Source organism: Danio rerio, chromosome 16 (genome assembly GCF_052040795.2).
Source record: "Danio rerio strain M-AB ecotype USA chromosome 16, GRCz13ab, whole genome shotgun sequence".
Lineage (NCBI taxonomy): Eukaryota > Metazoa > Chordata > Actinopteri > Cypriniformes > Danionidae > Danio > Danio rerio.
In genome coordinates, this window is record NC_141036.1 from 33,646,273 (window position 1) to 33,663,839 (window position 17,567).

The following is a 17,567-nucleotide window of genomic DNA, read 5'->3' on the forward strand; positions in this document are numbered from 1 at the left end:
ATTTTGTCAAGTTAATTAATTTTTTACTTTTTAAAAATGAAATATTTTATATTGAATATATAAATATATTTATATGGGAACCTACTTTGATCTTGGAATAAAAAAAGCCAATTTTTATAAAGCTATAATGTGACAATTTGTAGAAAATAACACTAAGAATATAAAGTTGCAACTGCAAGATAACCGAGTACACCTGCTATAAAATCACAATTGTGAGATATGAAGACATTTAACAATATAAATAGGGCTGGGCGATTAATCAAAAAGTAATCAAAATCACAACCTCTAATCGATCTTTTTTCGATTTTTCCAGATCAATTTTCTAATCCTACATGACACCACTTTGTTTATACTTCTGCCTCGCGCACACGTTATGGTCCGGCGAACTTTTCGCGTGGTTACAGATCCCTCGCATCTCTCAAAAAATGTAACTACATGTAGCAATGGCACATAGTGCAAGCTCTGTGATTGGTCGGTTTGGAATCAATGATGAGTGTGGGAAGCGAGTCTGTTTACATGTGTCGAATCCCATGAAGGAGCTCCAGTTTGAAACTTTTTTGTTTACCTTATGATTAAAATAAACACCCGTGAAGACATTTTTACACAAAATATTTTCTTTGAACTGTCCATTCAAGGAAAAAATACTAAAACAATATCAATATATTACGCAACACAACTGTTTAGAAATAGCCTATTACTTCTAAATCATGTTTCTGTTGTCAATAATCTTCATATCATTATAAGTAGACCTCAGAGAACAGAACAAAATAAAAAGACAGTTTAAAACAATTGTTGCCAAAACCAAGTTACACAAATTTTTTTCTTCTTTTTAACCTATGTGTGATTAGTGTAAAATTACAGAGAACATCACAGCTCATGCATTTTGGTTTTGCCCCTCTTTGTTTGATTTTTGGACAAACATTTTTTATTTCTACTCCAAGGCCTATTACATTTCCCTTCTCCCAGACAGAGCCTGCAATTGTTGGTGTTTCTGAACACTCCCTCATCGTTCTAAAACATCTCCAACAAGCCCTCACTCCTGGCATGACTGTAGCCAAGCGGCTAATACTAAAAAACTGGAAATCTCTTTTACCTCTTTCTTTTAGAATGTAATTAAAGGACATGGCCTTTGTCATCCATTTGGAAAGGCTCTGATTTATAAGGTCCAATTCTAACGGAAAAGTCTTTGCTACCTGGGAAACCTTTCTTGAATAATCAGACTTGAAACGTGCACAATCCAAAACTGACTGGCACACTACCTTTTAGGACTTTTTGATAACTACATACTCTGTAACACTACATTTCTATTTTTGTACCTCTAATAGCAGGACCCACATGTATGGCAGTTCATATTATAAATACCTGCAAAGTGTGTGTATTCTGAGACAATGTTGTTTGTTAGCTATTTTGTACTTAAAAAACCTTAAAATAAAAGTATTTAAAAAAAAAGAAAAAAAAGAGGGAAAAAACTATATAATTGTTGCCAAACATATCAATTACTGCAGCAAAGATCTAACCGTGCACTTAAATACAGTATTTGCTTACTCTTAAATCCAAACAGTGACTCTATTATTAGAAGTGTTTGGCCAGGCAGTGTATTTTTCTTTTGTAAAAAGGCATCTTCAATGTACCTAAGTGTGTGTGTCGACGTACCTTGCGACTGTTTTCAATGTTCTCGATGATGTTGTCAATGATCCACTTCCCCGGAATGAAGTCCCTTTCATGGATGCAGAGCCGGTAAGGAGGCTTAGCATTCTCTAGACAAGGAAGCAGATGATTTCGAACCCAGTCTGCATCCGAATGACTGTAAGAGATGAATGCATGAAAGGCGTAATCCACCCCTTGACCTAAACCTTCCTTATGGGCCCTGTACTTGGCTCGGATGATTTGGTATGTGGCTTTAACGTACCATGGAACATGAAAAATGTAGCACAGAAGCATAATAACCAGGACAACAGCTGCCGTTGTTGACACGGAGATAATGATAACAAGTGTTATATTACAGGCTAAATGACCTGGGGAGTATTTTGAGACCATCGTGTTCAGAAGACGCTCAGGATGGTAACACTTGTAGTTGTTGGGCCAGTCAGTAATGGTCACCTTGCCTTTGCTTGTAGTTTCCTGAATGAATGTGTACAGATCACAGGTACAATGGTAAGGATTGTTTCCTGCAGTCAAAACACGCAGGCTAAGCATGTCCTTAAAAGACTTCATGCTAACAAGTCCAAATGAGTTTCCATCTAAAGCTAGCGTCCTCAAATATCGATTCTTCCATCCTGATGGGATGAATTTGATCTTATTTCCGCTAAGAAGGAGCTCGGTTAACTCAGAGGCTTTATTGAAATAATCCATATCCAGCTGGTCTAGACTGCTGTATGAAAGATCCAGGAAGTTTACCGAAGTAGGGAGGCACTTAAAACTGTCGCTTGTTAAACTATTGTGATGACCGATCACTTTAGTAATGGTTTGTCTCCAGTCACAGGCACCGTTGCCCAGGTATTGCAGCTGGTTGTGGCTCATATCGATTGTTGTTAGCTTGACAAAGTCTTTAGTCAGAGATGCCAAGTCACTGAGGCTGGTAAGTCTATTATGACTGACGTTAAAGGTGTCCAGCTTGTGCAGTGTGTTCCTGGTATCACATAGCGGGTTGTATATATAACTGTCCAGCAGCTGGTTGTTGGAGATGTCCAGAAGTTCAACACTCTTCATCTCCGGCCACGAGTCGCAGGGGACACTGTTGAAGTTTACATTCCATACAATGAATTTGCGGACATGATTAAGCCATGTAAAGCTCCAGTCGAAGCGCATTATATCTGGATTACTGATGTCCCTGAATGGGAGAAAAAAAGATATAGCAATAAAGATGAGAATAATTAACATATTTACATAAAGAAATATGTATTGTAATGAATTTAGCGAGAATCATTTCAGTTCAAAATTTATTCTATTGCAAAATTAATTAAATGCATTTAAAATAAATAAATAAATGAGGCTTTATTACACTTTTATTGCTTCAAAACCTATATTAACCCAATTAACAGTAACAAATTATTAATCTTATTATCACATAATAAACACACATGGTAATCTTTTAACATTAAAAAAATGATCATTTGAGCAACTAGTTAGTAAGTCCACTGATTTAAGCCTTTGACATGTACAATCACACCTGTGTGATCAGTGTGGTCCCTAGAGCGTACGATTATGTCATTATGATTAGAACGTTCAGTGCATCATGTAATCAGCTGAAAATTTAAAATCTGCTTTCATGCGGTGGCTCATGGTGAGCCAAAGAAAGACACCTGTGACACTTGATACAAATAATAATAAATATGTAACATATAATATCTAAAATATAATGTAATATAAAATGTTTAAACATAATAAAATTATGTGCTTTATTCACTTCAGGTATACAAAATATAGAATACTAGAACATTTACTCTATTCCTCTTAGAGTTAAACAGCCACTTATTTTCATGTATTTTTGGAGAAGCTGATGAATTAACCTTTTCTAAATCCAGCAGCTCTAGTTTCTCCACTGCACCGCAAACTAACTAATGGCCTATTATATCACCAATTATAGACCAAATAATATGATCATTGTTAAGCTATTTAAATGACGAAATATGTCTTACACATATCGGAGAATCAGAATATCATTTTTCACAATAAAACTTATTGTCATGGAACCTTTTATAGTGATGCATTCTTAATAAGAGTATTCTTTAAAAAAATGTAAGTTGGAAGAGCATCTCAAACTTATGTAAAAAGGGTTCAAATCAGTGGTATGCTGCATGTGTCTGTTTTAGTAAAACAAATGAGTCATTCTTTCTGTAATTAGACTACACCCCCTTTTGATTTTTAATTAAAAAAAGGTAATTCGTCTGGATTTCTGAGTGATCTGGCCAAGCTTTATATTACTGATTCAATTAAAAAGAACTGACTCATAAAAGTCTCCATCAAGGATTAAAGGCAACATTAGTGAATCATTATTTGAGCATTTTTAATGAACAGGGGTGATTTATAACTTACGAGAGAACCAGCCTGTCCAAGGACAAGTTCTTCACACTGGATCCTTGTGTTCTGTTCTGCGAACGAGCAAAATCGATGAGCAGCAGTTCCAGGGCTTTGATTGGACTGATCTCCACATTTTTCAGAGCCATTCTCATAACTTCCTCGTTGAATTTACCTCGATAGAAGGTTAGGGTTTGAGCATTTACATACTGAAGGCCATAAAAAATGTCCCGTTTTCCTGTGTAATACTGAAATTCAAAAAGGTTTCTGAAACGTAGCACATCAAATGTCTTGTTTGCCAGATCTTTCAACATCTTAGGAAGTAAATCAGGATTTTTGTCAAAAGCTATATCAAACCACAAGTGTTTTGTGCTGAGGCTTTTGAAATACCCCGGTTCATAATCCCTAAATCCAGTGCCTGTTTTTACTGCAAACTTGTCTAATGAAATGTTTTTCAACACATAAATGTCACGGCTTCCCAAACTGCTAACCAGGGGTCCGCCAATGGACAGCACTTTCAACTGATTGAAATTCAGGAAAGCAGCACCCAAAGATGCTTGTGAGTACAGATTATTGGACATTTCTAAAACCTTCAAATTGGTGAGTGGCTCAAGGGCTTTAAATGGGATTTCTGTCAAGGAGTTGTTGAATAAGTTTAGCTCCTCCAGCAGCAGGTTTCCCTGAAAGGCATCATCCAGAACAAGAGAGATGTTGTTGAAATTAAGCTTGAGGACTCGTAGATAAGTGAGTTTGAAAAAGTCTTGTTTGCGGATGACGTGTATGGTATTGAAAGACAGATCGAGCTCTTCCAGAGAGTCGGGCAGTTGTGTTGTAGGCACACTGTCGAGTCGTAGACCTTTGCAGTCTGCTGAAAGCTTATCAAATGCTATTGTGCATGACTGCTTTGCTTTTGCATGCTTAATGTGCAGAACTGCCTGAAGGCTGAGAATAAGTGCCAGCGGAACAAGCATTTTCACATGCGTGGGAGAGATCTGAAACAGACGAAGGGTATTGGTTATTAGGATTCTAACCTTTCAGTTTCATTTATTCAACTTCTGTGAGAATGGTATAAGTGTTTTGCATGTCTGAAGGGTTACGTAACAGATCTATGACTGTGGACAGAATAAAAGCTAGCTCATATGTTTTAGTTGTAGCTTTTAATTTGACAAACATCCTATAAAACAGGGTCACTAATTAATACATTTATGCTCATAATTTATTTTAAAATTGCTGTAATTACTTGAAAGAAGCATAAATTATTGAGAATTAGCTGTATTTTGCAATTGGGCTGAACAATACTGGACAAAAATGGATTGGAATATTTATTTTTCTGCAAAATACAGCAATATAATAATTTCATTAGATGATTTGAAAGCTGTTTGGAAAGAATCCATAATTTGAATTGGTGAGGGAGTACGTCTACACTCACCGGCCACTTTATTAGGTACACCTCACAAGTAGGTTGGGACCCCCTTTTGCCTTCAGAACTGTCTTAATCCTTCATGGCATAGATTCAACAAGATACTGGAAATATTCCTCAAAAGATTTTGGTTCATATTGACATGATACCTGCAGATTTGTCGGCTGCACATCCATGATGCGAATCCGTTCCACCACATCCCAAAGGTGCTCGATTGGATTGACCTCTGGTGACTGTGGAGGCCATTTGAGTACAGTGAAGTTATTGTTATGTTCAAGAAGTCCCTCTGAGATGATCTGAGCTTTATTACATGGCGTGTTATCATGCTGGAAGTAGCCATCAGAAGATGAGTACACTGTGGTCATAAAGCGATAGACATGGTCAGCAAAAATACTCAGGTGGGCTGTGCGTTGACACAATGCTCAGTTGGTACTAATGAGCCCAAAGTGTGGCAAGAAAATCTCCCCCACACCATTACACCACCACCAGCAGCCTGAACTGTTGATACAAGGCAGGATGGATCCATGTTTTCAAGTTGCTGACAACAAATTCTGACCCTACCATTCAAATGTCACAACAAAAATCGAGACTCATCAGACCAGACAACGTTTCTCCAATCTTCTATTGTCCAATTTTGGTGAGCCTGTGCGAATTGTAGGCTCAGTTTCCTGTTCTTAGCTGACAGGAGTGGCATCCTGTGTGGTTCTCTGCTGCTGTAGCCCATCTGCCTCAAGGTTGACCGTGTTGTGCGTTCAGAGATGCTCTTCTGCATACCCCAGTTGTAACGAGTTGTTATTTAAACTACTGTTGCCTTTCTATCAGCTTGAACCAGCCTGGCCATTCTCTTCTGATCCCTGGCATCAACAAGGTATTTACGTCAACAGAACATCTGCTCACTTGAGTTGCTGCCATGTGATTGGCTGATTAGAATTTTGCGTTAACAAGCAGTTGGACACGTGTACCTAATAAAGTGGTCGGTGAGTGTATAAATTTATAATAAAAAACATTTTAGTATAAATAAATATAATAGAACATCAATATTTTATACAAAAATGCTAATTATATTAACAGTCCTTTATGATTTTCTGTGGAGTCTGACAGTACAGATATTAAATAATCAAATGTAATATAACACTGTGTAGTTTCATTGTATTAATTAAATATAGTTCATCTTTTTAAAGCTACATATGCCATTCAATGTTTTAACAAATGTTTCTGAATTCTTTGAACGTTGTTGGAATGTTAACATGGTAACAGGGTCCAGTTACTCTAAGTAAGCCCTGAGAAATTTGACTTAGGGGCATCCCTGAGGGGGAAAAATTCCTGAGGCAAGAGAATTTCATTAAGAGCCTTCTAACAAACTTCTTAACTGTCTTCCAATGCATTTAAGCAAAACCATGGCTGTGTTCAAGGTTAAGTGTTTCACTGCAGTTTCTGGCAACATATGGCATTGAGTGCTGTGGTTGTATTCTGTTTGCACTGTTTGTGTTAAAAACTCACACATTTTGACCTACTGTATCTGGCTTTCCATATTTATATGTGTTGGCAGATGGAAAATATTAAAAGCTATATTACAGAAGAGCTCACCCACTCACTGAATTGTATGACAGGCACATATTAACATGTCTCCATAGTAACACATATAAACATGTACACAAGACAGGAATTGCATATAAACTGGGATAAAAAGATCTGTTCAACTCTCTGAAATAGACTGCACCTAGTGAAAGTTTAAAACATTTTAAAAACAGTGCATGTTTGTAGAAAAAAAAACAGTAAAAATCGCTATTTAATTCATAACTGCTGGAATCAGCACATCTATATAGTGTCAGTACAACTATAAATGAGGATGCTTCAATCGTACAACAGTAGTCTCTGTTTGTGGAATTTAAACAACATAGGCTCATTCTGAAAACGTAGTACTATATATGTTTTTCTGTGGACCACACATTATGTAGCCAGAGGTTTGAATGGCTGTATTTAATTTTTTAAAGGAGTGCTATGGGTCGGTAATCACGCCATTCCTTTTCGCGCTTACCTAAGTATAAACAGCTTTCCTGCTGTGACCAGTTTGTCTCATTAGCATGCTATGTATGTTGACAGAATTACAAGAGGACGCAGAGAGGAGTTGACCACGACGACGTGGTTTGGGTCCGGTGAAGCAGGTAAGACAAGAGTTCCAGAGTTCAAGAGTGAAGAGTTCCAGAAAGCACTTAAGACAAAAACTAAATCCAAAAAATAAAATAAACAAGTAAATAACAGGTTGAGAATGTGGTAAAATCTGAAAATATGGTAAAAATCAGACAAAGGGCTTTTTTTCTAGATTGCTTTTGAAAAATGTTGGTTGGGTTTAGGGAAGTGGGAGGGTGGGTAGGTCAATCAATAAAATTGGTTGGGTTTAGGAAAGGAGGATGGTGGGTCAGTTGATTGGTCGGTCAGTCAGTTGTTCAGTTAGTCAAACAGTCAGTCAACAGCGGCCTCTGGTGGGTTTATGCGAGAACAGCAGGCGCGAATGGCCCTCGCGAGATCTTAAAAAATGTAAAAAGCGGCCTCTCGTGGATTCACAAAAACAAAAATTAAAAAAAAGAACCTCCTAGCACGCGTTTCGCAGTCTCCAGAAGCGTATATAGAGGTACCTTTTCAGAATGAACCTGGGTTGATTTTAAAGTACAAAACAAATTAATAAATAAATAATACAAACTGGATCTCCACTTCATTAGTGTCATTCACTGACTGCTGTTTATCTGGTGTGACGCAGGAGAAGCAGACACACATTTTTGAATAGTGGGTGGGGAGAACCAGCTCATTTGCATTTAAAGGCACAGGCGACAAAAACAGCTACAATTTTCTCTGAAACCAAAATTGTCATTTTCAGCAGGGTGTAAAAATTATCTGGTGGGTATTTCTGAGCTTAAACTTTACAGACACATTCTGGTGACATCAACGTCTTATCTTAGATCTTGTAAGAGGGGTAAAATAGAAGCCCTTTAAAATACATATAAATTCACTCAACCGCTTAACTTTGAGTGCTATTGAGATGTGAAGAGACTTTCAACCAGCATAACAAAAAATGGTTTTAAACCAAATTACCTACACTGCCTTAACGAAAATTATGGGGGAACTTATTAGCAGCCTTAACTTCCTTTAGTTAGGTTTCAGAGTGAAACCAAGTTTCATTAAGAGTACCCTTTACATTATTACTATGGAATTTCTTAGTTTAAGTGCTTTCATGCAACCAGGCCCAGGTCTCAAACACATAAAAATTATAAACATCTACTTTTTTATGGTTAAAATTTGCAATAAATCTCCTAATCACATGTGCTTTGAACTGTGGTGCCTGGTCAACTATGATCCCTAGTGTACATCCTGTAATGTAACTGTTATGACGCTGAAACAATACATTGTGCAGCCTAATGTCATTCTAATGTCATCATGGGTGGACAATGAGGAAATGAGAAAGCAGTTGGTACAGAAAATGTTTGTTTTTTTGTAACAGAGTATTAGTTTTCAGTTTTTGGAAAATTGAAAGGATCTTATTTCAGTACACATTCCCTCATATGTGATGATACTCTTCCTTTGAATGAACAACAACTTTTATTGTTGTGGTTTCTCCAAAAATCTATAAAAGTTGTATGAGAAACTTGTAACAAACTTCTTAACTGTTTACTTAAGTATTTCACTGTAGTTTCTGGCAACATTTGGCAGTGAGGGCTGTGGTTGTTATAGTTGCAGCACTTCAAATCAAATGTAACAAACCTTAAAGCTACCTTAGCCTTAGCTTAAACCACAGTTGTATTAATACATTTTGCTACAATATTCACTGGAAAAAATGGTTAGATAAAATGAAAAGCTATTTTTTTAGATAAATTTGGCAAAAGAAATCTCAAAAAATTGCACAAAAAGTATTGCATTCGCATAAGAATAAATGCTTTATTATATATGATTTCTTCAAAAAATAAATAAAAGCTGTATGTACTGTATGTAAATAAATAAATAAATAAATAAATATATATATATTATATGTCCACAAATGTAGCAAATTGACAATAAAGCTCAACTTGACTTAAACCTTATTTCTGTATCTGTATCATTTAACTTTTTAAAGTGCATCTTACCTTTCACTCAGGAACTGTGTCTGTGTTTGTGGGTGAAGCACAAATCCACAACAACCTTTCCGACTTCATCTGCTGAAAAGAGTTATTAGTCTGTCAAAATGTCCAAATGTTTCATACACAGTAATAATTATATGCCTATCTGCTGAGTGGCCTAATAATGTAAACAATATCTAAACCAAGCACAGAAAAAAAGAAATAATTAACCAAATGCTGTGCTGCCTTGTTAAACAGATCTTGATTCAATGTTTTATCAGCATAGCAGGATTTAGTTTTTTTTTCCATTTTATGTACAACATTTCTTGTGTTAAAGACAAAAATATGTGTATTTATTTAGTATATGGCATTTTCTCATGTTAATAAACATAATTAATAAACTTCTAATAGACATAATTAAATGATTAGCAAACACTTGACATATTAACATTTATTAAGGCTTGATATTGAAAAACAAAACAAAAAAAAAAAGAAATTATTTTCTAAATAGTGAAATCAACACAAACTGTGTAGCTCTTTGCGTAAGTTTGAGGTCTAGATCCCACCTATGATAATTCATATAGAACAGTAGCATGTAAAATAAACCAATTCAAACTGCATATCACAAGCTGACACAAAAGATTTAGGTGCTTTAAAATATAAATATTTTGAAACATATGGTTTTACTTTATGTTATAGTCAGAGTAAGCAAACTGTGGGTGAAAAAAAATAGACTATAGCTTATTAGTGAACGTTTGAATTTTTTTTGACAGAAAAAAAAAAACAGCAATGTCACATTCATGGCATCCCCATTTCCGTTTGTATCGAGCAAACAGAACTATTCGATTGGGGGTGGGAGAAAACACCTGACGGCCGCAGGAGTTCCAGAACAAGATGTTTATGTGTACAGAGTGTTCATCCTTCAGCGGTCAGCAAGTATTTAGGGCAAATTTGGACATGACAAACATTCGCTGTTCACCGGTTTGTAATAAATCTGTAGTGTAAATAATGTGGCGATACTACGCGCAGGAGAACCACCAATGAGGAGGGAGAAATGTTTATAAAGTTGCTTCCGTTAGTAGAGTCACTCACACATTACAGGACTTGATTCATTTGATAAACGTTTCAAGAAAAACAAACGCGCGCCTAATACAAACACAGGTGGGTTATAGGGACGGTATGCTACTTGTTTAAAATACATGAACCAGTTGGTAAACTTCGTTATAATTTAATTCAGTAAAAATCAGTGCGAAGAAGAAATACAAATAAAGCATCGCGTGTTCGTAAAAATAAGAAAGAAGACACTGCTGCTCACCTCAGTACAACTCTTGAAAAAAGATTTCTCAAACTTGAAGTTTTGGTTCCATCAGTTTTGGTTCCAGACGTTTCCACAGAAGAAATTGGCTTCATCAATAAGCTACACCTGCTCAGAAGAAGTTCAAGCGCATTGTTTGAAATTTCAGGTGGTGCCTTCAGGTCGTGCTGTCTGCACTAAAACCGGAGACGAGGATGAACCGCCCAGTTAATGGTTCAGTTATTCAGCTGGTATGTTAAACAGGGCTGTTCTACTCCGAAGAGCTCTTTAAAGGGATAGTTCACCCAAAATGAAAATTCTGTCATTTACTAATTCAGTTCGTAACATCATTCAGTTCGTATGAGGACCAAAGAAGATATTGTGAAGAATGTTGAATGAGCAACAGTTTTGGTTTCCAATGACTTTGGTTTTTAAATTATCTTTTTTTTGTCCACAGATCTCAGATGACATGAGGGTGAGTAGGTCTTAATGGTGACAAAAGTTTCACTTTAAGTTTAGTTAGGGAGATAATTATTTTCAAATACAATTGGACTTTTAAACATGTTGACTGCAACACCCCTTATGGATATTAGCCATGGTTTTATGACATGCAAAAACAGAAAAACGTTCTGCATATAAAATTGCCCCTATAGCATACCCTTATTAAATATTCCCTACATTAGTCCACAAATATTGTCCACTTGACGGAGGGAATGAAAATGAGTGAATGTTTGTTCGTGCTTTGCTGGTTGATAAATCCCTCAGATGGATTAGATTTTCAACTTCTTAATCAGATTGTGTTATTGGTCAGATAGTTGTTTAACACCTAGTGAACTCTCTGTTAGTAATGAAACTAGGTATTTTGTCTTCTGTCATGTAAACAAATGTTAATTTAAGTAATATTATGTTTGGAAATTTACACACCGATAGTAGTCCGCTGTGAATCTTGTAGTGAGATGCGGAAATTCATACATGTGTGCAAACTCTCATGGCAATAATGGCTATTTTGTAGCCATTGAGTGTATGTGGGTTGTGCATTTATTATTGCAGTGTGTTGTAGGATTGATTGAGTGCATTACTAGAAATGGCGGCTATTTCAAATAATATACAAGAGCATAGGGGGCTATTTCAGGTATAGCCATGGTTTTGCTACTGTATAAACAATGTAAACCATTATTCATGGCAAAATTATTAAATTGTTTTGTTATTCTAACAATAGTTTAACCATAGTGTATTTAGTAAAACTGCAAAATATGCCACGTGGTTACTGACATTTTACTAAATTCATGGTTAAAATCTGTAAGGGACATGATTTAAATGTGTGAATTGTTAGGTGTAAACCATTTAGTAAATCCATTTGTCCGCTTTAGAGACATTTATTTTTTCCCTCCTTAACCTTAAAGTTTTAAAATATTTGTGTTAAAAACAGACAAGCTATAAAATATTTAATCCTCATTGCTTTATATTATGTCATGCATAAGTGCCGCTTTAATTGGGAGGATTAGAATGAGGCTCTGGTCACTCAGGGGGCTCAGCAGACCCCCATAATTTGCAAACCCGTTTCAGGTCTTTCAGTCTCTGCTAACAAGTTGAAGATCTGAATCAGGTGTGTTTAGTTAAGGAGATATAGAAAATGTGCAGAGCTGATGGTCTGGTTTTAACCCAGATAAGGCTCAAAGGAACCAAAAGTGCATATTCTGTCATTATTTACTCGCCCCATCTTGTTACAAAACTGCATAACTTCTTTTTTCTGCTGTGGAACAAGTACTTTTTTTCTCCATAAAATGGAAGTCGGGTAACCGAAACTCTTCACTGGGGTCCAATTATGTTTACAAGATATGGTGCAACACATTATTGACGCAACTCAACCAGGTCTTGTCACATTGAGCATGCATTGGGCCAGATATTATTTAAGTTTGGTTAATTTAAGACAGTTGAGGCTTTTGAGGGGGTTCAAAAATAATGCTGGCTGAATAGCTTTATTAGGAGTACAATTTGTGCTTCGCAGCCTTGCAGATCAATTAGATTTTATGCTCAAATGACAGCATTTACCCCCCTTTTTAAAATGACAATTTAATTTTGGGCAAAAAGTTGCTTTTAACCTAAGCTACTGCAATCGTAAGGCACAGGTTTGATCCCAGACCGTTTCAGTCCAAACAAGGCTTCAGGGTGCTCCAGACGATATGACACTGCAATTAGTGAACTGTTCTTTGCCAAAACATCTGCTAAATTAACATGTAACCACATGTTCGTGCTTCTAGCCCCAGAATTTCCATCTTTTGAGATGCTTCTACGTGGTGTAATGGCAAAGATTTGTTTGTCACATTATCATTTTTAAAATATATTTCAACATTTAAATCATTGAACCATTTGGAGTCATTAGTCATCTATTTTACTCAAGCTCTTTAAAAAAAAAGCATGCTTTTTCATAATTTTCATATTTTCTATTGACGATAGTACTCAAAACAAGTTCTGTCAGCACTCTGTCATCAAAGATGACTTACAATTAGCATACATATTGTGTTGGAGGAATAGCTTTTTTCTGGAAAGTCATGAAGACTTCAAAAACCCCAAGTGTAAACAGAACAGCAACAACGTTAATGATTAATATAGCAAATATTATTCATGTTCTTTGTGACGATGTTTGATTTAACAACATCTGACTCAACAAGAAGTATCTATTGGCAAGCCATGACTGGAACAAAGTTGCTAAGCAATCAAAAATAAAAAAAAACACAATATAGTAAATATTTATGTTGTTTATTTTAATGCACATTTTCAGGGAAACATTTATTGTATAATTATATGTTTCTGTATTTTACAATGTCTTTAATCCCTTTAGAAAAAATTGCTATGACTTTTGGCAACAGGTTATAAATATGAATTATTAAGTGCAAGCTTACACAACTGCAAGATGCTTTGAGCAGTAAACCGTGCTAAATGAGAAAACACTCCCTGCCACAAGTCCTAAACAAACACAAGGCATAGCAAATGACAGACAACAAAAACACAGTGGCCTTAAAGGTACAGCTCACTCAAAAACTGAAAATTCTCTCTTCAAAAAACTTTCAAGGTATCCCCCTTTCATGATCCCTAAAACAATTTTTGAGTGAATTATCCCTTTAAGTTATCCTCACAACACCATATAGTTAAAAAAACAAAACAAAAAACATTTAACAGTTGTTTACATTTGTTGTTGTGTTTATGCGCTATATTGAAGAACCCTGTGTCATTTACACTGGCGAAAGAGATTTAGAGAGTCTATTAATAATGTGTCAGTGTGTGTGCGTCTAGATACAGCTAACTACATGTAAACGTTTGGCTTCGAAGCACAGTGGAAAAGTTAGAAAAGCTTGAGAAAAAAATTGACACAACATTGGTTTGGCACTACAACGTTCCTGCATTTAGTGCAGTGTAGCACATTTGGCCAAGAGACAGAGGTACGAGTACACAGAGGGTGACAGTGCTGTGGCATTCGGCATGCAAACAGATGGGCTAGCATATGTAGCTAACGCACTAATGTAAAGCGACACCGCGGTCAGTCCCTGGACTATTTACATGGCTTTGAACATCTGGATATTATGCCTAATATGGCAAGCCTTTTAAACATTTAACCTTTATAGCACACTAGTATGTATTTCAATGCAACTAGTACTAGTTTTGGTCACACTTTATATTAAGTGTCCTTAACTACTATGTACTCACATCAAAACAAATACATACTGTGTTCATAATGTATTTGAGAACACTTGTGGAGCTTTTAAGTTAGGATAAGGGTTGGTTAAGAACAAGTTTGGTGGTATTGGTAGGTTTAAGAGTGGGTTAAGGTGTAAGGGATGGTCAACAGTGTAATTACAAATGTAATTACATACAGGTATTTAATCAAGCATAAGAACAATGTAAAAACATGTATTTACACAATAAGTACATTGTAATGAATTGTTAATTTAGGTGTACATATTAGTTAAGGTCACCTAATATAAAGTGGGACCCTAGTTTTTTAAGTAATTTAATAAGTAAATTTATAAGTAATTTTTAGAATTTCATTTTCACTTATTAATTAAATACGAGTACCTTTTTAAAATATACTTTTTTGGTTTCATTAGATACTAGTAGTGTGTATTAGATGCTAGTTCTTATTCATTAGCTACTACTTATTTAAAATAGGGATTAGTATTCTAAAGTTAGTAGGTATCAAAAAAGAACTAAAGTAATTACTAAAATAAATTAAAAATAACTAATGCAAACTATTAAAATTATGTACTAATCACAGTTGAAAATGAATACATACTAGTCAAAACTGAACCGTTGATATACAAATGACGGTCTCTATAGAAACCAATGGCAAGCATTTCAAATTTGCTATTAGTGACAATAGAATTGTTACTGCTGAAAAAAAAAATGTTTAAACCAGCTTAAGCTGGTTGGCTGGGTTTAGCTGGGTTTAGTTTTAGGGGTCTTAGCTGGCCAGGCTGGAAAATGACCAGTTAAAATCAGCTTGACCAGCCTGGTTTAAGATGGACATAGCTGATTTTGAATGAGCTAGAATCTAGCTTGGAAATGGCCAAAACCTCTCTAAAACCAGGCTGGTCGACCAGCTTAAATCAGCCAACCAGCCTAGGCTGGTTTATGCTGTTTTTTCAGCAGGGTATTCAAGCCTCATTCACCCTACGAGCAACTCAAAGCGGCTAAGTGACAAGTGACTGTTCACTTCAACTGATAGTTCCGTCTACGCAACCAGTGGCGACAAGGTGGGCATGTCAAGCGAGGCGACAGAGATCCTTCAACTATTTGTAAATGAAGAATGACTTTTTTTATCGTCAACCAATAGAAACACTAATAGAAGTCAGGTGATCCTCCTTGTACACCGCCACCCAGAGCGACAGGCAGCTACAAAGTTGCTGCTAGTGTGAATGAGGCATCACTAATGAACAAAATACTTGTATTTAATGAACAAGTACTAGTAGGTACTAGTGTCTACTAATAAGTACACACCAGATGCAAATTAAAGGATTCACATGAGCAAATTACATATAAATTCAGTGCGAGTGTGAATATAGGCAAATTTCCTCTAGGCGGGTGAAATGATGTGGAATGCGCAATGTGCTTGCCACCAATGCATTGAATTTTCATCAAATGCATTGTTCGAACAAGTTCAAATATCAATTGAAGCAGAATTTCACGAGTAAACTAGTGATGCAATCCCATTTTCTTTGCATTTGGTGTGAACCCAGAATACCATTAGTAAAAAAAACACTAGTCGCTAAACAATAATTAAAAAAATACTAATACTTATTTAATGGAAATACTATCTTATATTAGCTACTACTCATTTATTCATTCCTTTTGTTTCGGCTTAGTCCTTTTATTAATCTGGGGTCGCCACAGTGGAATTAACCACCAACTATCCAGCTTATGTTTACAAATACACTGCGGCCAATTTAGTTTATTCAATTCACCAATAGTGCATGAGTGTGGGGGAAACCAGAACACCCAAACTCCACACAGAAATGCCAAATGACCCAGCTGGGGCTTGAACCATATTATCTACCAATAACATGAATATTAAAACTAGTATTAAATGTTCTATTGGCTTGCCATATGTCTAAACATCAAGTACAAAAGCAAAGACAACTCCTTTTAGCGTTTTAGCTGCTTAGGATAAACATGTCACGAGTAGAGCAAGAAACAGAACAACACAAGACCTAACTAAGGAGTCACAACATCCATCAGCTGAAAACACAATGCACTTCTGGTTAATTAGTGATCAATAAGTTCCTAACACCATTGATTCACTCCTGCTCCCAAAATACAGCAAGGAAAGAACGAGGTTAAAGACAAAATTGGCATTTGGGGTCAGTTGCTCTGAGAGAGAGAGAGAGAGAAAATACAGAAATAGTGTGCGTTAGATGACGAATTAGAAGTGTGCTAGTTAAAAATTTGTTTAATTTGAGCATTTCCGTAATATACATTTATATGATGATGACCACCATAAAGATATTAAGCTGAAGTGGGAATGAAATGAAATGGTCTGAAGTAAAATGATGGCAGATTCGCTCTCGGAACACCTCGGCTCTTTAGATCCATCAGGAATACTTTCTATTCCCATAGGCAGCAATGGTGAAGAACAGCATATGCAGCATTACAATTAAAACAACATCATAATTAAGCCCCTTTACACTACAAAATGCAACTCTATATTACACACACCGAAGCTTATTTCGTATGGATGCGAAAGATGTTTCATGAGCGTGAAAAGTACAGGCATTAAAGAGTGTTTGTTAAACACAGTGATGTACTGAGAGAAACTATCCGCTTGCTATGGATTCCGGTTATTATCGCTGTTCACCCACTGAGCAAAAGCAGTTGAATCTGTGTCTCGTATAGGATCGTTTTACAGCTCATATTTCAAACTGTGACTGATAAGTGATTTCAAACTTGCAAACAGGCGCAAAACAAATCAGCTGCATGTACTCCTGAAATAACATTCGCAATGACTCAATGGAAACACAAAGCCAGCAGATTCTGCAGGTTCTGCTCAGTTTGCAAGTTGTGCTTCGGATGTGGCCCTTGCAGAGACTCATCCTTGTTTTAAGGCTTCAGAACTGTCCTAATGGCACACAATGGAAAATACTGAAGGATTTATAACAGTATTATGTTTCAGCACGTACTGTACTCCTCTACAATTCTACATACCAAAAAAGTAAGACTTTAAAATAAGGTTCAGTTTGGTAACACCATTAGGTGT

General features: G+C 36.1%; 2 protein-coding genes across 14 annotated transcripts in view; both read right to left on the reverse strand.

Moving 5' to 3' along the window:
- tlr18 (toll-like receptor 18) overlaps positions 1-17,567 on the reverse strand; it is a 50,000-nt gene that overhangs the window by 620 nt on the left and 31,813 nt on the right. The window contains exons 1-6 of one of the 12 annotated variants that reach the window (XM_087285520.1): positions 10,841-11,049; positions 9,553-9,624; positions 5,587-5,792; positions 4,036-5,009; positions 1,910-2,830; positions 1,654-1,804 (exon numbers count right to left, since the gene is read on the reverse strand). In XM_087285520.1, coding sequence (XP_087141646.1) covers positions 1,654-1,804; positions 1,910-2,830; positions 4,036-5,009; positions 5,587-5,613 — 2,073 coding nt within the window. In that variant the 5' untranslated portion in view covers positions 5,614-5,792; positions 9,553-9,624; positions 10,841-11,049. 12 annotated transcript variants of the gene reach the window in all.
- si:ch211-113g11.6 overlaps positions 13,561-17,567 on the reverse strand; it is a 40,359-nt gene continuing 36,352 nt past the window's right edge. The window contains exons 15-16 of one of the 2 annotated variants that reach the window (XR_015510548.1): positions 15,419-16,684; positions 13,561-15,326 (exon numbers count right to left, since the gene is read on the reverse strand). The gene's annotated coding sequence lies outside the window, so the exon portion shown is untranslated. Of the gene's footprint in view, positions 16,685-17,567 lie in introns of both variants that reach the window. The other variant, XM_087285950.1, reaches the window with a different exon arrangement.